Raw genomic sequence first — 23745 nt, 5'->3', positions numbered from 1 at the left:
TTTGCCATTCCATTTTCTTGGAAATTCTTCTCCTAGCTTTGTTTCTTACTTGGCTGTGTTAAGCTTGAGAAAATTACTCATGTTCTCTGTGCCTCAAGTTCTTCCATCATAAGTAATGCCAGCAACAACAATGGCTGTCATTTACTAAATATAATTTTTGTAGTAGATACTATCCTGAGTAATATATAATCATAAAAGTGACCCACAAAATAGGTATTCTATACTTTTTTCTGATGGGAAAACTGAAGATCACAGAAGTTAACTGAATTTCCTGTAAGTTTCAGAAAAGGAATTTAAAAAAAAAAAAAAAGACAGCTTTTACTGGGCATCGGTTGCCCCTGTCTGTAATCCTAGCTCCTCAGGATGCTGAGATCTGAGGATTGCAGTTCAAAGTTAGCCCAGGCAGGAAAATTCGTGAGACTCTTATCTCCATTAACCACCAGAAAGCTAGAAGTGGAGTTGTGGCTCAAATGGTAGAGCACGAGCCTTGAGCAAAAGAGCTCAGGGAAGGAAAAAGAAAAAAAAATATTTTTTCTCCTAAAACTTAAAGGCCTTTTTGTAAAGTTTTTTGCTGGTTCTGAGCCACAGCACAACTTCCAGCTTTTTTTGAGTAGTTTATTGGAGATAAGATTCTTGTGCACTTTCCTGCCTGGGCTGTCTTCGAATTTCCATCCTCAGATCTCAGCCTCTTGAATAGCTAGAATTACATACCTGAGTCACCAGTGCCCAGCTTGTAAAGTTTTTCACAGTATTGCCTTTCATGTAGTTAGTACTCATTATAAGTGTCCCCCTTGTTCCCAAGAAGGCACAGCAATGTAATTAAGTGATGGGCTATGGAACCAAACTAAATAGATTTAGAGCTTGATACTTGGCTGTGTAACAACTTGGATAAGTTCTTTAAGTGTTTTAAGCTTCTATTTCTTTAATTGCAAAGTAGAGATAAGAGTACTATTATTTATTTATTGCTGTGACACTAATTACACTTAGAATTTAACAGCTTAAGATGAGCATTTTCTAGGGTCTGAGGACCAGGAATCTGAGATCAGCTTAGCTGGGTATTTAGACCCAAGTCAGAAGTTCAAACTTGGGGCTGGGGATATGGCCTAGTGGCAAAAGTGCTTGCCTCGTATACATGAGGCCCTGGGTTCGATTCCCCAGCACCACATATACAGAAAATGGCCAGAAGTGGCACTGTGGCTCAAGTGGCAGAGTGCTAGCCTTGAGCAAGAAGAAGCCAGGGACAGTGCTCAGGCCCTGAGTCCAAGCCCCAGGACTGGCCAAAAAAAAGAAGTTCAAACTTATGACTGGAAGCTTGAGTAGAGATGGTGGATCTGCTTCTTAAATGGGTTATTTAAATGACTTTGGTTGAAGCTACAGTTCTTGAGTATAAGGACCCCTTCATAGAGGTGCTAGAGTGTTCTCAGAATGAGTGATAGAAGAGAAAAAGTATGGAAGAAAGTGCAGTGCCTTTTTATGACCTAACATCAGAATTCACATGTCAGTTCCTCATTTTTCTCTTCTAGCCTACATTCAAGGGGATCTGAATAGAAAGAAATGCTAATGAATTTCTTCACATTGTTTTGTTTTGTTTTGCCAGTCTTGGGGCTTGAAGTCAGGGCCTGAGCACTGTCCTGGCTTCTTTTTCCTCAAGGCTTGCACTCTACCACTTGAGCCACAGTGCCCCTTCTGGCTTTTTCTACATATGTGAAATCGAACCCAGGGCTTCATGTATATGAGGCAAACACTTTACCACTAGGCCATATTCCCAGCCCCTGTACATGTTTTTACCCATCCCAAACATCTAGATTTGTTGTGAGGATTACATGCATAAAATATATATGAGTTCCCTAGTACAGTGTCTGTCATAGAGTTAAGTGTCCAATGCGTATTGGTTATTCTCTCTTTCTCTCTCTCTCTCTCTCTCTCTCTCTCTCTCTCTCTCTCTCTCTCTCTCTCTCTCTCTCTCTCTGCCAGTCCTGGGGCTTGAACTCAAGGCCTGAGCATTGTCCCTGGCTTCTTTTTGCTCAAGGCTAGCACTCTACTACTTGAGCCACTACTTCTATATATGTAGTGCTGAGCTATCGATCCCAGGGCTTCATGTATACGAGGCGAGCACTTCACCACTAGGCCATATTCCCAGCCCCTGGTTATTCTCTTTATAGTGGATCTTTCTGCCTTTTTTTCTCCCTACTCTCTACCTGCTATACTCTTCTTTTCCAGAAGCGGCAGAAGCTAGAGCCATCCCAGGTTGGGCTGGAGCGGCAGCTGGAGGAGAAAGCAGAAGAGTGCAGCAGACTGCAGGAGCTGCTAGAGAGAAGGAAAGGGGAGGTCCAGCAGAGCACCAAAGAGTGAGTGCAGCTGAGGGCACATGTGGGGCCCTGTTTGACCTCCAGGCTGGACCTAGAGGTCATCCTTCCCAGGGTTGAAGGAGACAGAAGCTGAAAAGGGCAGGGATGGTTCCATCACAGAACCTTTCTCTTCTCTTCTCTTCTCTTCTCTCTCTCCCTCTCTCTCATCTGTTGTGGGGCTTGAACTCTGGGCCAGGGCTCTGTCTCTGAGCTCTTTATGTTCAAGCCTAGTACTTGATTACAGGTGTGAGCCACCAGCACACGACCTTTCTTCACCTTCTCTATCAGTAATGTAATGGTGCATGAATTTTAGGCAATATGGATTTGCTTATGTCTCATGTTCTTAACCTATAAAATAGGTTTATTATGAGAATTTACTTAGTTATTTAGAGCATATCTTCCCAATAATGACAGGCATTAATTTAAGCTTCTGAGGTGACTCACTGAGGTAGCCATGCTGATGAAGGGTCCTGCCTTCCAGAAACATAGTAGGCAAGCATAGTGAGCAAGCATGGGATGGAAGTAAATATGTAACACTTGAGAAGGTGCTGAATAGAGCAGATTCAGACAGATCATGGGGACCAGGCTGTTGGGTAGCAGATTGCAGTATTAAATAAGATAGTTAGGGGGGCTGTTATTAAGATTTAAACAAGGGCTGAGGATATAGCTCAGTGGTAGAGAGCCAAAATAACATGGACAAAATCCTGGGCTCTATTCCCACAGCAAAAACCAAACCAATGAAACAACAAAATAAAACAAACAACTGGGCTGGGAATGTGGCTCAAAGAAGCTCAAAGACAGTGCTCAGACCCCAAGTTCAAGCCTCAAGACTGGCAACAAACAAAAAAGAGATGTGGACAAATACACCTTTCCCCCCGCCCCCCCCCCCCCATCCTAGAGATTGAACTCAGGGCCTGGGCTCTGTACCTAAGCTTCTCTGTGCCCAAGACCAGCACTCTACCACTTGAGCCACAGCAGCACTTCTGGCCTTTTCTGTTTATGTGGTACTGAGGAATGGAACCCAGGGCTTCATGCATGCTAGGCAAGCACTCTACCACTAAGCCACATTCCCAGCTCCTGAACAAATGAAGCTTAAATGAACTAATAGATGGAAAGTATTTAGAAACTGCCTGACACATAGTGTTCAATAATGTTGTCTATTACCAGGCTCCAGAACATGAAGCTTCTCCTGGACCAGGGTGAAAGGTTACGGCATGGGCTGGAGACCCAGGTGAAGGAGCTGCAGAGCAAGCTGAAACAGGGCCAGAGCCCTGAGCCTGCTAAAGAGGGGCTCCTGAAGGTAAAGTATGGGGTTGTGGACCTGAGCCTCAGCTTCCGTTCTATTGGAGCACCCTCAAGTTTGCTCATTCACATGTTCCCCAAAGTAGTATAGTTTATAACAGGTACTATTTAGTGTGCTTTCAGGAAGACACAAAGGTGGCAAGAGATCTCATGGATATGTCTGTCTAGACAGGCTTCAAACCATGATCCTCAGTCTCCTGAATAGTCAGCCTTGAGCCACTGACACACAACTTGTTATTTTTCATTTCTTCAGCTCAATGGATGAATTACTCCTAAACAGATGGACCCTAATATAGTCACCCTTCCCACTTTCTCTTTTCCCAGGATCTGTTAGATACCCGGGAACTTCTAGAAGAAGTCTTAGAAGAGAAACAACGAATAGAGGAGCAGTTGAGGCTGCGTGAACGGGAGCTGACAGCCCTGAAGGGGGCCCTGAAGGAGGAGGTGGCCTCCCGCGACCAAGAGGTAGAGCATGTCCGGCAGCAGTACCAAAGAGACACAGAGAAGCTTCGCCGGAGCATGCAGGACGCATCCCAGGCATGTGACCAAGGCAGAGGCTGGGAGAGGAGGGAGCGGCCTTAATATTATATTTGGACTTATTCGTGCTTGCAATAGGAGCTCTCCCTAAAGGACATATGTGAGAAGTAGTGAAAACCTTGGCCAGGAAATCTACATGGGAAGGGAGGGTAGAGACAGAGGAGGAAAGGAGAAGGGGAGAAGGGAGAGAGGAGAGAAGAGAGAGAGGAGGAACATAGGCCAGAAGTACCATGAGGATATGTGACTAAGCTTTGTGGGGGGAAGTAACTAGGATAGGCTTCCTGTAGGTGATGAGGAAGGTGAGCTTGCTGGCATTGAACCAGACACCCTGTTGTCAGTGCAGAAGCATGGTGCCCTCTGAGCCTGAGTTTCCTCTTGGGCACATTCTCAGATTGCCTTGAAGTGAGCTCTGCCCTGAGCCTGAGCCTCCTGATGCCGGCCTTTCTCTTCCCTAGGACCATGCAGTACTGGAGGCTGAGAGGCAGAAGATGTCAACCCTGGTGCTAGAGCTTCAGAGAGAGCTAGAGGAGACTTCAGAGGAAACAGGGCACTGGCAGAACATGTTTCAGAAGAACAAGGAAGAGCTGAGAGCCACCAAGCAAGAGTAAGGACTTCATCTTCTCTTGGGAGCACTTATCCATGACTCTTAGATCCTTTTTCTTTTTCTTTTTTTTTTTTTGAGGTACTGTGGGCCATTACACTTGCTAGGTAGTATACTTGAGTCACATCTCCAACTCCTTTTGCCAAAAAAGTAATTTTATTGCTACGGTTAAGGTATTGTACAGAAAGGCTACCGTTTCATTAGTGAGGTAATGAATATACATTCATTACATATATATGTGTATAATATATATGTGTGTGTGTATGCGTGTGTGTCAGTTTGGGGGCTTGAGCTCTTTTGCTCAAGGCTAGCACTCTACTACTTTGAGCCACAGTGCCACCTCCAGTTTTCTGGTGATTAATTGAAAATAAGAGTCTTATAGACTTTGCTGTCTGGGCTGGCTTTGAACCACAATCCTCAGATCTCAGCCTCTTAAGTAGCTAGGATTACAGTCATGAGCTAACAGTGCCTAGCCATTTCTTTTTCTGAGCTGTGTAACCTCTTTCTTTACTTTCTTCCAATTTCCCCCACCCATCCCTGCCCAGAAGTTATTTAGGTAATTTTCCACAGTGTATACTGTGTAGCATGATTGCATTTGTTCACCCTTCCTCCCTCCCTTTCTGCCTCCTCCCTTACCATCTCAGAAAAAAACACCCAAAGCAAAACCACCAAACTCTACCACAATAACAACAAACAATAACAAACAACCCCCCTTCCCATGTTCCCATTTCCTAGAGTTCATTTCAATAAGTAGTACTTTAATGTTCAGAGGAGTTTCCCCTTTGTGTTCCTCCCTCTAAGGGTATTCTCTTTTAGCCTGATTGTGTGTGATGCCTAGAGTCCTGTATGAGTTATCATGTCCAATTATATTTGAGATATGACTTGCACATATGCAACTCCTTTATTTTATTTTATTTTTTGCATTGGTTATTCTCAAGGAGGGGTCTTACTTAATGGCAGGGCCAGTATAAGTAAGCTGCCATCTCCTACTTGTGATTCCCTATGTCACTGGAGATGACAAGCACATGGAGATGACCACCCCCAGCCATTAGTTGAGATGGAATCTCATAAACTTCTATGCCTTGGTTGACAATGAACTGGGATCTTCCTATCGCCATCTTCCAATTATCTAGAATTCTAGCCAATCCTTCCTAACTTGCTATGTTCTCCCATTTCTCAAACTGCCCTTCTCCATATCCATCTTCTTCTTTAGAGTGGTTGCTCAGGGTGGTAGCCTCCATAGAGCTTCTTTACACTGTCAGAAAGCGAAAAGCCAGAGTCCTGACCCTGTTCCCTTTCTTCTTTATTTTATTTCGCTGGGCTCAGACTCCTGCAGCTGCGCATGGAGAAGGAAGAGATAGAAGAGGAGCTTGGAGAGAAGATAGAGGTCTTACAGAGGAATTTGGATCAGTCTCGAGGTGGTGGAAGAGATGCTCAACAAGTTGAGGAACTCAAGAAGGTACTTGGTAGTTGGGGAACAGAATGGCAAGTTGGGGTGATAGGCACTTGCTTCTCTTATCCACAACGGTCCTCATGCTCATGGGGCCATCTGCGCCTGCAGATCTCATCACAGCGTTTGCTTTCCAGCACAATAGGACTGGTTTTCCTATTGGTTCTGGAGGTTTGTAGTAGAAAAGGCTCTCAGCCAGGTTGGGGCAGAGCCAGAGGCTGCTGGCAGCCTCCCAAGAGACCTCAGGGGGTAACAGCATTTAGGTGGATTTGTGAAAGTCCAGGGTCATTTTTGCAGGCTCAGGAGCTTAATTTGGTCAGCATAGCAAAAGCTGGTCTGTCTTTCAAGGGGGGAGGGGGAGGCTCATTAACTATGGTTATGATATTAACTATGGTATTTTTGGCTAGAATGTTGGTTAATTTACAATGAGAAATATAATCATCTGGACTGGAATGCTTCTTTGGCATGTAGCTGACCTACATGGGAAGCCAGATTGTAATCCAAAGGCTGTTGTAGAATATACAGTCTAGCCATGGGGAAATAAAGAATCCCTCATGTTTAGTGTGTCTATCTCCCCAGTCTTCAAGGCACAGCCTTGCTGGTGGGGTGGTACCACCCAAAGTTCACAGTCAGCTTCCCTTTTTGGTCTTTGTTTTCATAGTCAGTTCTATTTTTTAAAAAAAATCATGCCTGGGGTGATGCTTCATATCAGTCACAAATGATAAGGTTATAAAATTGATATGAACATAAATAACTTCTTCATATTCTTGGTGTTTCCATTTATGAAGAACAAGAAGGCAATGGGTTATTTTTGGTCAACTTAGATAACTTAGAAAATCCTTTCATTGGGGCACTGGCATTTATGGTTTCCTCAAGATGCATTTCAGTCTGCATTTCATTGATACATTGTCCTAGACAGGTAGTAGGCACTTAGTTTACAAATATTAGTCAGTGCTTGTGTATTGTATTTCTACCATAAAACATTCTAGTTATAATGAAAATAATGGTATGTTTATTTTTGTTGGTTGTGGGACTTGAACTTAGGGCCTGGGTGCTGTCCCTGAGCTCTCTTTTGCAAGGCTAGCACTCTACCACTTTCAGTCACAGGTCCACTTCCAGTTTTTGAGAGGTTAATTGGAGATAAGAGTCACATGGGGACTTTTTTTTTTTTTTTTTTTGGCCAGTCCTGGGGCTTGGACTCAGGGCCTGAGCACTGTCCCTGGCTTCTTTTTGCTCAAGGCTAGCACTCTGCCACTTGAGCCACAGTGCCACTTCTGGCCGTTTTCTGTATATGTGGTGCTGGGGAATTGAACCCAGGGCCTCATGTATACGAGGCAAGCACTCTTGCCACTAGGCCATATCCCCAGCCCACATGGGGACTGTTCTGTCCCAGCTGGCTTTGAACTGTGATCCTCAGATCTCAGCCTCTTGAGTAACTAGGATTATAGGTGTGAGCCACTGGTGCCCAACTATAATGCTATTTTTAAGTGAGTAAAGAAAGAGCTCTGTGGAAATGGTATTTCCACAAGTTTAGGTCAGCGACCTTACATTATGTGTCTAAAACCAAAGAACTATTAAACAGAAAAAGGTCTAGAATAGACCTATCAGTGAATCACAATAGCTCAGCAGCTTTGTATATATGATCATATAAGACGAGGGTAAGCAAAAACAACTCCCAAGAGAAAGACACAGGAGGATTCTATTGTTGACGTTACATTTAAAGTTCTAGGTGAATTTCCTTTGGCGTACGCCACGTGGTTATTGTATAAGATTTTGGTACACTGGTACTGTATATATGCCTACCTGATCTAGGGAAGGGAAAGAAAAATGAGGGTGTAAGATAACACAAGAAATGTACCCACTGCTTTATTATGTAACTGTACCTCTTTTGCACAACACCTTGTAAACAAAATTTAATTTTAAAAAAAGCCAAAAAAAGGGAATATAGAAGTCTCCAGTTACTGAATAAATACATGTGACATTACTTCTCTTTCATATTCCTATATCCCATATTTTTGTTACTACATTAATACTAACCACCAATATAGAAATAGAGCATTTAATATTTCTTCTCCTTTAATATCAATGTATGTAGAGACATAATAATGACAATGCTGACAACATATTTTGGTTTATTTACATAGGCCAACAATTGATAGCAATATTTGAATATTTTGTGCCTTTCCCATATATGTATCTGGATACAAATTTGTGTAAATTCACAGAGAAAAACCCCATCCTATCTGTGTCCACAGCTTATGATTTTGTACTGTGCAGCTGCTTCAGTGTATCTAAAGAAAACACAAATGTATCCCCCTTAAACATAAAAAAAAAAAAAGAAAGAGCTCTAGGGCTGGGAATATGGCCTAGTGGTAAAGTACTCACCTCATATACATAAAGAAGCCCTGGGTTCGATTTCTCAGCAACACATATATAGAAAAAGCCAGAAGTGGCACTGTGGCTCAAGTGGTAGAGTGCTTGCCTTGAGCTAAAAGAAGCCAGGGCCAGTGCTCAGGCCCTGAGTTCAAGCCCCAGGACTGGCAAAAAAACAACAACAAAAAAACGGGCTAGGAATATGGCCTAGTGGCAGAGTGTTTGCCTCATATGCATGAAGCCCTGGGTTCGATTCCTCAGCACCACATATATAGAAAAAAGTCAGAAGTGGCGCTGTGGCTCAAGTGGTAGATTGCTAGCCTTGAGCAAAAAGAAGCCAGAGACAGTGCTCAGGCCCTGAGTTCAAAGCCGAGGACTGGCAAAACAAACAAAAAACAAAACACCAAAACTAAAGAAAGAGCTTTGTAAACCAGTGGCCCATGCTTGTAATCCTAGTTACTCAGGAGGCTGAGATCTTAGGGTCACAGTTTGTTGCTGGGATAGACAGACATATCCAAGAGATTCTTCAGTTAACCAGCCAAAAGCTGGAAGAGGAGGTGTGGCTCAAGTGGTAGAGTGCCAACCTTGAGCAAAAAATAAGCTCTGCGAGAGTGGGAGACCCTGAGTTCAAGCCCCAGTTCTAGCACAAACAAAACAAAACAACAGGGGCTGGGGATATGGCCTAGTGGCAAGAGTGTTTGCCTTGTATACATGAGGCCCTGGGTTCGATTCCCCAGCACCACATATACAGAAAACGGCCAGAAGTGGCGCTGTGGCTCAAGTGGCAGAATCTAGCCTTGAGCAAAAAGAAGCCAGGGACAGTGCTCAGGCCCTGAGTTCAAGGCCCAGGACTGGCCAAAAAACAAAAACAAAAACAAAAACAAAACAAAACAACAACAGAAGAAACAGCTCTGTAGTTTCCAAGTAAATAAAAATCTGAGATTATACATAATATTTGGAGGAAAACATAAATGTCAATCAGACATACTTTGGTGTTTTTTTTGGTGCCCTGTTAGGAAATTTAAGTTTTATTTTCTCAGAGGTAGTCCCTCAAAATGTTGAAGTTAAATTACTTTTTTTTTATTATATTGAACACAAATTTTTTGACAAGGTGTTGTGCAAAAAGGGTACAGTTACATAGTAGGGCAGTGTGTACATTTCTTGTGATATCTTACGCCCTGTTTTTCTATCCCTTCTCTAGGTCAGGTAGACATATATACAATATACAATGTATCAAGAATATATAGGGGCTGGGGATATAGCCTAGTGGCAAGAGCGCTTGCCTCATATACATGAAGCCCTGGGTTCGATTCCCCAGCACCACATATACAGAAAATGGCCAGAAGTGGCACTGTGGCTCAAGTGGCAGAGTGCTAGCCTTGAGCAAAAAACAAGCCAGGGACAGTGGACAGTGCTCAGGTCCTGAGTCCAAGGCCCAGGACTGGCAAAAAAAAAAAAAAAAAAAAAAAAGAAAGAATATATACAGTAGCCACGTGGTCACGTAAATTACTTTTAAAGTTATATATTATTATTTTTATATGGTTCTTTTAAGAAAATTTTTTGTTTCCCTTTTTTTCTCTTATTTATTGTCAAAGTGATGTACAGAGAGGTTACAGTTTCGTACGTTAGGCCTTGGGTACATTTCTTGTACTGTTTGTTACCTCCTCCCTCATTCCCCCTCCCCCTCCCCCTTTCCCTCCCCCCATGAGTTCAGTTGGTTTACACCAAATGGTTTTGCAAGTATTCCTTTTGGAGTCGTTTGTCTTTTTATCCTTTGTCTCTCGATTTTGATATGCCCTTTCACTTCCCTAGTTCTTTTTGTTTTGTTTTGTTTTTGTTGCCAGTCCTGGGGCATGAACTCAGGGCCTGAGCACTGTCCCTGGCTTATTTTTGCTCAAGGCTAGCACTCTGCCACTTGAACCACAGCTCCACTTCCGGCTTTTTTCTATATATGTGGTGCTGAGGAATCAAACCCAGGGCTTCATGTATAGGAGGTGAGCACTTTACCACTAGGTCATATTCCCAGACCTCACTTCCCTAGTTCTAATACCAGTATATATAGTATCCAGTGTACTCAGATGAGATACAGTGATAGTACAGGTACAACCACAGGAAGGGGATACAAGAGGATCATCAACAATAGAAGCTATGGTTTCACATGGCATGTTGAAAATGATTACAACAGTGATATAACAATCGTTTCCAGAACATGGAGTTCATTTCACTTAGCATTGTCTTGCGTTCATAAGGGCATAGCTATTAGGCTCTTGTGATCCTCTGCTGTGACTAGCCTAAACCTGTGCAATTCCTTATGAGGGAGACCATAGTTTGATATGGTCATACCATGTAGCGTAGGCAGATCTGAAACTCTCTATCCTCTTCTCAGCCTCATTAGTGCTGAGATTGCAAGTACCATGCCTAGCTGTTGTTTTTTTGGCAGTACTAGGGTTTGAACTCAGGGCCTTGTGCTTGTTAGGCAAGTATTCTACCATTTGAGCCATACCCTCACCTCTTTTTCTGCTTTAGCTTATATTTTATAGATAGCCAGTCTTGTTTTGGCTGTAAGGTCATCTGCTTGTCTTTGTTTGCTTGTTTGTTTATTTAGTGCCAGTGCTGGGGCTGGAACTCAGGGGCTTGTGCTCCCACTTGGCTTTTCCATTCAAGGCTGGCACTCTACCAGTTGAGCCACACCTCCTCTTCTGGCTTTTTTTTTTTTCTTTCTTTTTTCCCCCCTTTTCTGGAAATAAAGGTCTCACAGACTTTCCTGCCTGGGCCAGCTTTGAACTGTGATCATCAGATCTCAGCCTCCTGGGTAGCTTGCAGGTGTGAGCCATTGGTTCCTAGTTCTACATAGTATTTCTTAATGATGTTATATTTTATAAACTATGAAATTCCTCATTTAAAAATGGACAAGCGGGGCTGGGAATATGGCCTAGTGTCTAGAGTGCTTGCCTTGTATACATGAAGCCCTGGGTTCAATCCCCCAGCACTACATGTACAGAAAACTGCCAGAAGTGGTGCTGTGGCTCAAGTGGCAGAGTGCTAGCCTTGAGCAGAAAGAAACCAGGGACAGTGTTCAGGCCTTGAGTCCAAGCCCCTGGACTAGCAAAAATAAATAAATAAAAATGGACAAGCCAGTGTTTTTCTTAGTGTATACACTCTAAGTTGTGAAACCACCAGCACTATCTACTTTTAAAATAATTTAATCACCCCAGACAGGTATGCTATGACCATTAGTAGTCATTCTTTCTACCCACTGATGCCAGTAGTCAACCTGCTGTCTCTCTGGATTTGCCTCTTCTGGCTATTTCATGCACCTGTAATTCTACAATAAGTGGTCTTTCATTTTTGGCTTTTTATTATTTAAAATTTTTTTTTTACCTATCATGTTTTTAGGGCTCAACCACGTAGAACAAATATCTTTATTACTTTCTATGGATGAATAATGCTCTACTCTTCTGACTCTACTATATTTTATTCAATTGTTGCCTTATGAACATTTGGATCATTTCTATATTTGGCCTCTAATGAATAATGCTACTGTGAACATTCATATCCAAGTTTTTGTGTGAACTATATATTTTCTTTTTTTGGCCAGTCCTGGGGCTTGAACTTAGGTCCTGAGCACTGTCCCAGGCTTCTTTTTGTTCAAGGGTAGCACTCTACCACTTGAACCACTGTGCCACTTCCGGCTTTTTCTATATATGTGGTACTGAGGAATCAAACCCAGGGCTTCATGTATTCGAGGCAAACACTCTACCACTATGCCATATTTTTCCATTTTCTGCAGTCTCATTCTAGCTGTGACTGTGTCCCCATCACCTATCTCCTTCCCATATATAGGAGCTACGCAGGACACAGGAGGAGGTTAAGGAGCTCCAGGCAGAACTGCAGAGCCAGGAGGTGTCTGGGCGACACCGAGACCGGGACCTGGAAAAGCAGCTGGCAGTCCTGAAGGTGGAGGCTGATCGAAGCCGAGAACTAGAACAGCACAAACTGCAGCTACAAAAAACCATCCAGCAACTGAGACAGGACTGTGAAGAGGCTTCTAAGGCAAGGGGAGTGGGCCCAGGGCTAAGGAGGTGGAGGCTGAGGTGGGGCTGAGAAGCCAGAGGGCGTGCAAAGTTACCTAGGATGGGTATGTACCAATCAGCCCTGTGGCTTTAGGTATGTGGTGAAAAGCATGATTTGGCAGTGGAGGCTGCTGTACCTGTTGACACCTCTTATACCTCTGTGTAGGGGTGGGATTCTCAGTGGAGCCCCTGGCTGGGGCCATCCTTCTTTAATTAAGCCTGGTTTTGGTGGGCTTTGAAGCCCCCTGGTCTGAGCCGTTGCTCCCAACTGCCCGTAGGCCAAGGTGGCCGCCAAGGCCGAGGCTGAAATGTTGGGGCAGAGACGGGCAGCAGTGGAGGCCACGCTTCGGGAGACCCAGGAGGAGAATGATGAATTCCGACGACACATCCTGGGTCTGGAGCAGCAGCTGAAGGAGTCAAGAGGCCTGGCGGAGGGTGGGGAAGTGGTGGAGACACGACTTCGGGAGAGAGTGCAGCGGCTGGAGGTCAGTGCATCTGCCCACAGGGTTGGCTTTGCAACTCTCTCTACCTATAGCCTTAGCCAAATAATCCCTCACTAAATAGTCAGCCATCAGTTTTAGTTTGCTGGTACTGGGTTTCTTTTTTCTTTTGCCTTCCAAATCCTCTCTTAACCTTGGGTTTATTTCCTGAAATGCACTTTGGTGTGAATGTTTCAGACTTTACACTGGTATTTTTATCTCCTATCTCCCACCCTTGCTTGCTCTCCAAGGTCTTAATTTCTTTTGCTGATTCCTCTGAGTCTGTCTTTCTTTCTTTCTTTCTTTCTTTCTTTCTTTCTTTCTTTCTTTCTTTCTTTCTTTCTTTCTCTCTCTCTCTCTCTCTCTCTCTCTCTCTCTCTCTCTCTCTCTCTCTCTCTCTCTCTTTTCTGTCTGTCTGTCTGTCTGTCCTGGGGCTTGAACTCAGGGCCTGAGCACTGCCCCTGGCTTCTTTTGCTCAAGGGTAGCACTCTACCACTTGAGCCACAGCGCCACTTCTGGCTTTTTCTGTGTATATAGTACTGAGGGATCAAACCCAGGGCTTCATGCATGCTAGGCAATCAGTCTACTACTAGGCCACATTCCCAGCCCCCCGAGTCTTGTTTTCACTATCCACTTCATACTTTTCTCTCTTCCCTCCCATTTATCTACCTCCAAATGCTTTTAAGCCCAAGCTTTGCCTCTGCCCAGCCCTCTCATGTCTCCCCTCTCTCCTCTCCCAGGCAGAGAAACAGCGGCTACAGGAGGCACTAAATGTATCCCAGGAGGAGGAGGGGTGTCTGGCAGCCTCCAAGCGGGCACTGGAGATCCGCCTGGATGAGGCCCAGCGGGGGCTGTTACGCCTGGGACAGGAACAGCAAGCACTGAACCGGGCCTTGGAGGAGGAGGGGAAGCAGCGGGAGGCACTTCGCAGGAGCAAGGCAGAGTTGGAAGAGCAGAAGCGTTTGCTAGACAGGACTGTGGACAGACTCAACAAAGAGGTGGGCATGGGAGTCTTGGGCCTTTATAACAGGCTCACACAGATGCTGGTCTGTGGACTGGATTTGAGCTGGAGTCAGGATGTGTACTATTTTTTCTCAAGTACAGGATGGGCAAGACCAAGGTCCAACCTTCTCAAAGAAGGTCCTTACCTCCCCACTGTGTTCTCAGCCCTTTTGTGTGTGTGTGTGTGTGTGTGTGTGTGTGTGTGTGTGTGTGTGTGTTGGTACTGGGCTTGAACTCAGGGCTTAGGTACTGTTCCTTAACTTTTTTTTTGCTAGTCTTGGGGCTTGAACTCGGGGCCTGAGCATTGTCCCTGGCTTCTTTTTGCTCAAGGCTAGCACTTTACCACTTGAGCCACAGCACCACTTCTGGCTTTTTTCTATATATGTGTTGCTAAGTAATTGAACCCAGGGCTTTATGTATGCAAGGCAAGTACTCTGCCACTAGGCCATATTCCCAGCTCTGTTCCTTAACTTTTTCACTCAAGGCTGGTGTTCTACTTCTTAAGCCACAGCTCCACTTCTGCCTTTTTGGTGACTAATTGTAGATAAGAGTCTCATGAACTTTCCTGTTCAGGCTGGCTTCAAACCACAATCCCTGTATATCAGCTTCCTGAGTAGCTAGAATTACAGACATGAACCACTAGTGCCCTATTCTATTTCTGGTTGTTGGGTTTTGGGTTTTTTTTTGCCAGTCCTGGGGCTTGGACTCAGGGCCTGAGCACTGTCCCTGACTTCTTTTTGCTTAAGGCTAACTATTCTATTTCTTTATGGCCTCATTCTTGCAGAATATTTCCTGGAGCCAGGCGCAATGGCTCTCGGCTCCTAGCTACTCGGGAGGCTGAGATCTGAGGAGGATCACAGTTCAAAGCCAGGCAGGAAAGTCTGTGAGACTCTTATCTCCAATTCACCACCAGAAAACTGGAAGTGGTGCTGTAGCTCAAAGTAATAGAATGCTAGCCTTGAGCTGAAGAGCTCAGGGACAATGCCCAGGCCCAGAGTTCAAGCCCCATGACCACCACCAACAACAAAAAGATTATTTCCTGGGATTCTTTTTTAGAAGTCTATAAGACCTACACAGAAAATCTTCTCTTTAGCAGGGTTTTAAATTGAAGAGAGGGCAAGGAGAAAGAGAGATAAGGAAATCAGTTGCTTTTAGCTGGCAAGGTTGGCCCAAATTTTTACCTTATAAAACCAAATGCCTAACATTCATGTTATCACTTATCAAGTCAGAAAAAAGTACATACTTTTGTCATCTCTGAAATTGGATTGTATCTGAAAATTGTTGGTATGTCATAGTTCAGTTGTCCGACATTTTTCTTAGTGGTACAGCTGATAGTCATTGGTACCTTGGGTTTGCTGAAATATAGTCATTGAAGGTTTACTTCATATCAGATACTATTGACTTATTTTATATAGCTGATACAGTTCTCACAACAACTCACCATTGTAGATACTACTACTGTTATCCTATTTTATAGGTGGGGAATTGAGACTCAGTGTTAATAACTAGCTTGGTATTGGGTCAGTAGTAAGTGCCTGGATTTGAGCCCAGAATTTACATATAAGTACCAGCCACACTAGGAAAGTAGACCTATAAAAGGGCAAAAAGAGGGTTGCCTGGCAGGACAGAGTCTCTTGGGAGGAGAGTCTTAGGACCTACCTGGGCCTAGAGAAGAGATGGAACATCTGTTAAAGAACACTAAAAACAGCCGGGCTCCCGTGCTCACTCCTATAATCCTAGCTACTCAGGAGGCTGAGATCTGAGGGTCATGGTTCAAAGCCAGATGGGGCAGGGAAGTCTGTGAGATTCTTACCTTCAATTAATCACAAAAAATAAAGCCAGAAGTGGCACTGTGGCTCAAGTGGTAGAGTGCTAACCTTGAGCAAAAGGAGCTCAGGGACAGCGCTCAGGCCTAGAGTTCAATCCCCAGCTCTGGCCAAAAAGAATGCTAAAAACTTTTTTTCTGTACTTTAGCTGGAGCAGATTGGGGATGACTCTAAGCAAGCCCTGCAGCAGCTCCAGACCCAGATGGAAGATTATAAGGAAAAAGCCCGGCGGGAAGTGGCAGATGCCCAGCGACAAGCCAAGGATTGGGCCAGTGAGGCTGAAAAGAACTCTGGGGGACTGAGCCGGCTACAGGATGAGGTAGGAGCCTAAATGGCAGGAAGATAAGAACCAGCCAGGATTTTTAAGTTTGAAAACCCTTGCTTATTAACTGAGCCTCTGGCCTGGCATCCTGAAGCCTGGGGTTAGGTATAGATATAGTGACATAGTAAGGTGGGGGGTGGGGGGAAGGGGAAGGGAATCATCCATCCTAGGTATAAGACAACAGAGAGCACAGTGGCTATAGAGCAGTGGCTTTCAAACTCTGTTGCTTATTAAAGTCAGCTAAGGAGGTCTGGAAAAGTCTCAATGTCCCAAAAATGTATTCCATATTACTTAGTCATTCATCTCTAGTGATGGCACCCAGGACCAGTATTGAACAACAACAACAACAACAGAAACCAATCAGCTAGGTACAGTGACATTTACTTGTAAGAATAGAGCTACTTGGATGGCTGAGGCAGGAGAATCACTTGGTATTCTTGTTTTTGTTTTTGGCTTGAACTCTAGGCCTAGGCACTGTCCTTTATTTAGCTTTTTCACTCAAGGCTAGCACTCTACCACTTAAGTAACAGCAGTACTTTTGGCTTTTTGCTGGTTAATTGGAGATAAAAATCTCGTGCACTTTCTTGCCAGGGGTGGCTTTGGACCATGATCTGATCCTCAGATCTCAGCCTCCTGAGTGGCTAGGATTACAGACATGAGCTACTGGTGCCCAGGATTTGCTTGAGGTTTTAACAACTGCCTGGGCAATACAGACATCTTACAACCTCCTCCCCCAAAGAAAACCTCAAATTATTTCCATTTTGTAGAAAGTTTTAAGACAGAAAGGGAAATGGAGTAAAAAATTCAGTCATAGTCTCACTATGAGAGGGCAGTTCTAAAGAATGTCAGTGGCTGGATTGATGCCTGTAATGCCATCTACTCAGGAGGCTGAGATCTGAGGATCGTGGTTCAAAGCTAGCCAGGGCAGGAAAGTCTTTGAGACTCTTATCTCCAATGAACCATCAGAAAGCCAGAAGTAGCACTGTGGCTCAAAGTGGTAGAGCACTAGCCTTGAGCATAGTGAGCTCAGGGACAGCACCCAGGCCCTGAGTTCAAGCCCCACAGCCAACAACAACAACAACAAAGTGTCAGTTATAGGATACTTCTCCTGGTAGTGCAGACTATTCCTGATCTTCACCACCCTACCTTAAACTACCCAGAGCCGCTGCATTTTTCCATTTTTCCTTTTGTCCAGATGCAGAGACTGCGGCAGGCCCTGCAAACCTCTCAGGCAGAGCGGGACACCGCCCGGCTGGACAGAGAGCTGCTGGCCCAGCGATTGCAGGGACTGGAGCAAGAAGCAGAGAACAGAAAGCGCTCCCAGGATGACAGGATGCGGCAAGTGAAGAGCCTCGAGGTGAGAACATTGAGAGGCTGTTTTGGAGGAGTGTGTCTGGGTCTCGGTCCTAGCACAGGTGGCATATCTGTAGAGAAAGGAACCAAACCTCTTTTTATACTAGAGATTAAAACTAGCAGCCAAGGGGCTGGGAATACGGCCTAGTGGTAGAGTGCTTGCCTCACATACATGAAGCCCTGGGTTTGATTCCCCAGCACCACATATATAGCTCTGTGGCTCAAGTGGTAGAGTGCTAGCCTTGAGCAAAAGGAAGCCAAGGACAGTGCTCAGGCCCTGAGTTCAAGCCCCAGAACTGGCAAAAAACAAAACAAAACAAAACAAAAAACCCAACAACTAGCAGCCAGAGAGCTTGGTCATGGCTCAAATGACAGAACACCTGCCCCAGTTCCACCAAACACACAAAAGTGTGTTTTATGCTTGTGACATGACTCAAGTGTTAGAGCACTTGCCTAGCAGGTGGGAGGTCATGAGTTCAAATCTCAGTGCCAAAACAAATAATTGATGCCTAGAAGCCACAGCTGATGGGTTTTGTTGGACTACAGTATTTTAAGCAATTTCAAACTAAAGGCTAATGTTGAGAAATTTCTAGCTGTCATATAAATATTTGGATTTCTGTCTCCTTTCGTATTTGGAAAATGTTAACACTGACCTTCTAGACTTGAGTTCTGCATAGCAACAGTTGGCTAGAGCTGAGTAGTGGCTTCCTACCTTTAAAGTGAACATTGGTCTTCAATTTGCCATGTATCAGTAGCAGCCACTAACAAATATTGTGCTCTGTGCCAGGCACTTATGACTGATTTCATTCTCAGTATCACCTGCAAAGTGGATAAGTCTTGTTCTGTTCGCCCATTTCACAGATGAGGGAAACTGAAGCTTAGAGGGATTAAGTAACTTGCCTATGGGTCCACTGCTAGGAAGTAGTAGATTGGATTTTTAAACCCAGGAAGTCTAGCCCAAGTATATCTTTTGAGCCTCTTCCTGGTACTACCTGGCTGAAATTTGCTCCCTCAATCTGTTCTCCATCTTGTTCTCAGCCTAGGTGGTTGGGTTTCTTTCTTTGTTTTTCCTTTGGGGAATTTGAGTGCTCCATTGAGGAATGGGTTCTGAGGTTTCCCTGCATGCATGCCCATGTATGACCACAGCAGGTCCTACCCCATCTCCTGATATCACACCTGGCCAGCAGAGGGTGCTGGCTCCATGGTGGTTCTGGCAGGGATGGGGACCAAAAAGTTCCTGGACTGGATAAGAGAAAAAAAAGTTTGTGGAGATGAGACGTGGGAGTTTGAGAAGGTCCTGCTCTGAATTGGGCAATCCAGAATTTGGGAAAGAATTTTGTCCTTCTGTTATAGGAAAAAATCTCCCGGCTGGAAGCAGAGTTAGATGAAGAGAAGAATACCGTGGAGCTGCTAACAGACCGGGTGAATCGTGGTCGGGACCAGGTGACCTTTCTTTACCTTTCATCATATCTTCCCCGTGTAACTGGTTGGTCCTCTTAAAGACAATTCTTCCCTCCCATCTTTTGTAACCTGGAGAGTTCTGGATGTAGAATCTGTATGTAGCTGAGTTCACTTCAAGGTCTTGTCTACTTTTGGAAGAATTATAAGGATTTAAGTGGAAGAAGTGGCCTGGGCAACTTTGACCTGAGTCAGAGTTGTTTTGGTTCAAGAGGGCTATTGGTTGTTGGTACCAGTAAGGAAAGCAGTTTTAATCCCGTGGTTCCTTCCATTTTAGACAGCAATTTCTTAGTTGCCTGGGAATTTTTAGAACTCAGAGTTCTAAACTCAGAGCTCATCTTCCAGGACCCTGCCCCACTTGCTTCAGCTTGCTGGTTCACTTTAGACCTCTCCCAAGTCCAGCTTCTTCCTACATCCCCACTAGGTGGATCAGCTGAGGACAGAGCTCATGCAGGAGAGGTCTGCTCGGCAAGACTTGGAGTGTGACAAAATCTCCTTGGAGAGACAGGTGAAAGGAGGGAGGATCTTGAAGGTGGACCTCAGAGGGTAAGGAGACCTATTGGAATGCTAACCATAGAGGCTTTCCATCTTTCTCAGAACAAGGACTTGAAGACCCGGTTGGCCAACACAGAAAGCTTCCAGAAGCCCAATGCCAGCTTCTCCCAGCTTGAATCTCAGAATCAGTTGTTGCAAGAGAAGTTACAAGCTGAAGAGAGGTGATTAGAGTTTCTTCTTCCCTCTGAGTTTTTACTCCTCTAGGCCTCCTTCTGTCTAGTAATCTAGCCAACCTGGCTTCTTTTTCTTTTGGGAGTTCTTTTTCTTCTGATTTGGAGCAGACAATTCCAGAAACTCTGAGATATGACTTCTTTCTGTTTTGTTTTTGTTTTTGCCAGCCCTGGGGCTTGAACTCAGGGCCTGAGCACTGTCCCTGGCTTCTTTTTGCTCAAGGCTAGCACTCTACCACTTGAGCCACAGTGCCACTTCTGGCTTTTCCACTTCTGGCTTTTTCTTTATATGTGGTGCTGGGGAATCGAACCCAGGGCTTCATGTATACGAGGGGAGCACTCTACCACTAGGCCATATTCCCAGCCCCCTTTCTGTCTGTTTCTTTAGATCACTCATGGATGCTTCCCAGTATACTGATGGAACTCATGACTGAGAAAACGCTTAGAGGCAATAAGGAATCAAATAAAATTTCTTTCTTTTTCACTCTGCTAGGGAGAAGACAGTTCTTCAGTCCACCAACCGAAAACTGGAGAGGAGAGTCAAAGAGCTAACAATTCAAATAGATGATGAGCGGCAGCATGTCAATGACCAGAAAGATCAGGTGAGGCCAAGCAATCACAGCGCAGGTATGTATTATGCATTTGCCCAAAGGGCAAGGAAGGCCTGGATTTCTCATAGGTTTTCCAAACTTCAGATTTCCTTGTAGAAGGACAAAGATTGGATTGAAAGGACTAGAGGAGTCATAGCTTATATATTGAGTACTACTTTCTTAGAGTGTTATTCTTGGATTAATTCATTTAATCTCCAAAACAACCTTCTGAGGCTAGGGAACTTGCTCATAGTCACAAAAATTTTCCAGGAGCATTTATCCTTTGCCATAATTGTTACAGGTGAGGTTCCAGGTAGTGGTAGCAGTTGCTTTTCTAATGTGGGGACTTGGTATTCTGCTCAGCTAAGCCTGAGGGTGAAGGCTTTGAAGAGGCAGGTGGATGAAGCAGAAGAGGAAATTGAACGACTAGATGGCTTGAGGAAGAAGGCACAGCGTGAGCTGGAGGAGCAGCAGGAGGTCAATGAACAGCTCCATACTCGGATCAAGTCCCTGGAAAAGGACTCCTGGTATGGACTGCCCCTCTGTACCTTGCTCCATGACAGCAGTAGAACAGGAAGTGAATGGTGCTTCTTGAGCTAGATATGGAGGAGATCTCTAAGATGCTATTCTTGGATTCCTTGGATTGGAATGTGTGGTCATTCCTTCCTTCCTGGTAGCTAGTATGATTATTTCTTAGTATCTCAGCCCCCATCCTCTATTCCATCTCCCTAGATCTCTGACTCGTGGGTTAATCTTGTGAGTAACCTTAGGCCCTGGAAGAATTAATTCCTTAGTATAAATCTATTCACAATCCATTCCCCCTCACTTACCAGTATTCTCTCTGACTCAGGCGTAAAACTTCCCGCTCAGTGGCTGAGTCAGCCCTCAAACACGAGGGACTGAGCTCTGATGAGGAATTTGACAGCGTCTACGACCCCTCATCCATTGCGTCACTGCTTACGGAGAGCAACCTGCAGACCAGCTCCTGTTAACCCGCAGTCTTCAGAGGTCCAGAGACAGGCTTGAAGCCTGTTCAGACAGCCCTGCTTTGCCTTACTTTGCCCTGACTGCCTTGGATTCCTCTTTCCTATGGGTGACCCTGTTATTCAGACCTAAAACAGGGAAGGACCTGGGTGATAGTAACAAAAAGACATCAGCAATAAGCTGATGGATGGACTTAGCCTTTCCAGTGGAGGAGTGGATATTTTAGGCCTGCTAAGCACTTCCTGTTCATGCCGACCCCTCCTTCATCTCCCTTGTAGTGGAATAATGGTCAACAGCAGGTTGAGGGGGACTGTGAAGGATAAGAAAAGATGGAAATTGCCATGTATGTAAAGCTTTATTTCTTTAGCCCTTAACCCTACAGCTCAGGGAAATACCCGATGCTATTCTGCTCCTTGGATTCCTGCAACTTATTTTCCTTCCATTCTAGAGCAAGGTAAAGGGAACGTTATGGGTAATGAACACGCAGGCGTGGCTCTACCCACTTCTCATATGCTTCTCTTTGCACAGTCATGGGGGCCCATGTGGTTGGTAGTCCTGATACACCTCCAGTCCCTACAATTTGGTCTTCTCTAAGCCAGTGGGACCAGGGGACCCTGCATCCTCTCCCCTTCCCATTTTGCTTCTTTCCTCTCAGTGCCTTAGCCAGGGTGAGGAGATAAGGATGCTCTTCTTGCCTTTTATACCTACACATTCATACCTCTCCAATGATCAGCCTTTCCCCAGCTGGGACCTTCAGCCTTCCCTACTTCCTCAGTGACCGGTCCAGAGAGCTACTGGCTATTCTGCCAAGGAGATCTTGGGAGGGGGACTTTGGGAGAGCCATGGTAAGGTGGTTCTGCTCAGGGTTTCTATTCTTCCTTTTGTCACTCTAACTGGATGTGGTTATAAGGAAGTTGCACTTGAGAACTCTAACAATGGTGTATACAGGTTTCAACAGACTCAGTTCCTATGGCCTTCCTTCTGGCTTCTCTGACCAGATGTACCTAGCCTCAGCAGAAAACCAGTGGAGCCTCATTTGCTCAGGAATGGATCCCAACTCAAAGCTTTGCCTAGCGTTGGAAGCTGACTCAGCAGAAATGGGAAGAGGCAATGGAGAATTTACTTCTCCTTTGGATTTTGGGGGGAGTGAGGCCCTGAGGAGGAGGCAAGGGGGGATGATTAACCATGTGTTTCCAAAGCAAGTTCTGTAGGGAACCTGCAGAAGAAGGTTCTTTTCACCAATGATTTGTAATTTCATGATTAAAAAAGAAAACCTATATTTCATAAATCAGACATTTTCTCCCATCTAATCCAGCCCTGGTTTATTTTAAATTAAATATTAAAATTATATACTATATTGAATCATTGTCTTCTTTTTCCTGGCTTATTTGAAGGTCTAAGATTTGGGAAGAAGTTAATTTAACTACAGCTTTTGGAGGTTTCACTCATTTTTTAAAGAGGTCCTTTAGAGCAGATCAAAACTTGGAAGTAAATATAGCAGCTCCATCTTCTTTTTCTTTTTTCCCCCCAATTGCATCTGGCACTCTACCACTTGAGCCACACCCCCACTTCTTTTTGCTGGTTAATTGGAGATGAGAATTTCAAGGATTTGTCTACCTGGATTGACTTCAAACCTTGATTCTAAGATCTCAGTCTCCTGAGTGGCTAGGATTACAGGCATGAGCCACTGGTGCTCCATTTTCTCCTATTTTCTGGGAATATAGGAAGGTCAGAAACTGGGTTTTACTTCCTGAGGTCACAAGGATATCCCCACCATTTACCTCCCAGGCAAAAAAGTTCATGTCACTGCCCCCTGCCTTTGTTGGCTTGAAGAGGCAGCTAACTGTTCACCAAACCTGCTGCCCACTCAAGAATGAAGCCAAGCCTCCTGGTATATTCTGCCTTCTGCCCATGCAGATCATGGACCAGTAGAGCAGCCACTGGTCAGAAGAGCTGAGCTGGGAAGAAACTCCGGGATCTTTGTGACCAATTCTCTTTTTTCTGTGCACTGAAGATCCCCAAACCCTAAGCCCGGGGATCAAATGCCATTGGCAAAGTTGAGAATCATTCTTGGTCTAAAATACAAACTCCTATTAAGGTAATGTGTCCCGCCTCTCCCCACCATATAAGGGCAGCTTTGGTATAATAGCTTCTGCAAAACAAGCCCCACCCAGAGCTGGCTTTGGCTTTGGCCTGGGCGCCTTGCCAGGGAAGGGCACCTGGCCAGGGAAGGGCACCTGTCAGACTGGCTTAGGCTAGTCTGAGTGAGCTGGCCCATTGCTGCCTGCCTTTTCAAATCATGGAGCAAAGGTTAACTCAGCT

The 23745-nt window shown here is 44.7% G+C and overlaps 1 protein-coding gene across 3 annotated transcripts in view; it reads left to right on the top strand.

The window, feature by feature from the left end:
• The window catches only part of Cgn (cingulin), a 33829-nt gene extending 11051 nt beyond the window's left edge, over positions 1-22778 (top strand). For all 3 annotated transcript variants that reach the window (XM_048357127.1, XM_048357128.1, XM_048357126.1), the window contains exons 6-21: positions 2221-2348; positions 3516-3648; positions 3975-4187; positions 4643-4791; positions 6115-6247; positions 12455-12664; positions 12963-13169; positions 13904-14161; positions 16140-16310; positions 17509-17670; positions 19020-19109; positions 19549-19632; positions 19722-19840; positions 20343-20451; positions 20803-20966; positions 21290-22778. In XM_048357127.1, the coding sequence (XP_048213084.1) occupies positions 2221-2348; positions 3516-3648; positions 3975-4187; positions 4643-4791; positions 6115-6247; positions 12455-12664; positions 12963-13169; positions 13904-14161; positions 16140-16310; positions 17509-17670; positions 19020-19109; positions 19549-19632; positions 19722-19840; positions 20343-20451; positions 20803-20966; positions 21290-21431 (2472 nt within the window). In that variant the 3' untranslated portion in view covers positions 21432-22778. The remainder of the gene's footprint in view (positions 1-2220; positions 2349-3515; positions 3649-3974; positions 4188-4642; positions 4792-6114; positions 6248-12454; positions 12665-12962; positions 13170-13903; positions 14162-16139; positions 16311-17508; positions 17671-19019; positions 19110-19548; positions 19633-19721; positions 19841-20342; positions 20452-20802; positions 20967-21289) is intronic.
• The last annotated feature ends 967 nt before the right edge of the window (positions 22779-23745 follow it).

This window comes from Perognathus longimembris, chromosome 11 (assembly GCF_023159225.1).
Source record: "Perognathus longimembris pacificus isolate PPM17 chromosome 11, ASM2315922v1, whole genome shotgun sequence".
Classification (NCBI taxonomy): Eukaryota; Metazoa; Chordata; class Mammalia; order Rodentia; family Heteromyidae; genus Perognathus; species Perognathus longimembris.
This window is presented reverse-complemented; position numbering and strand designations above follow the sequence as displayed.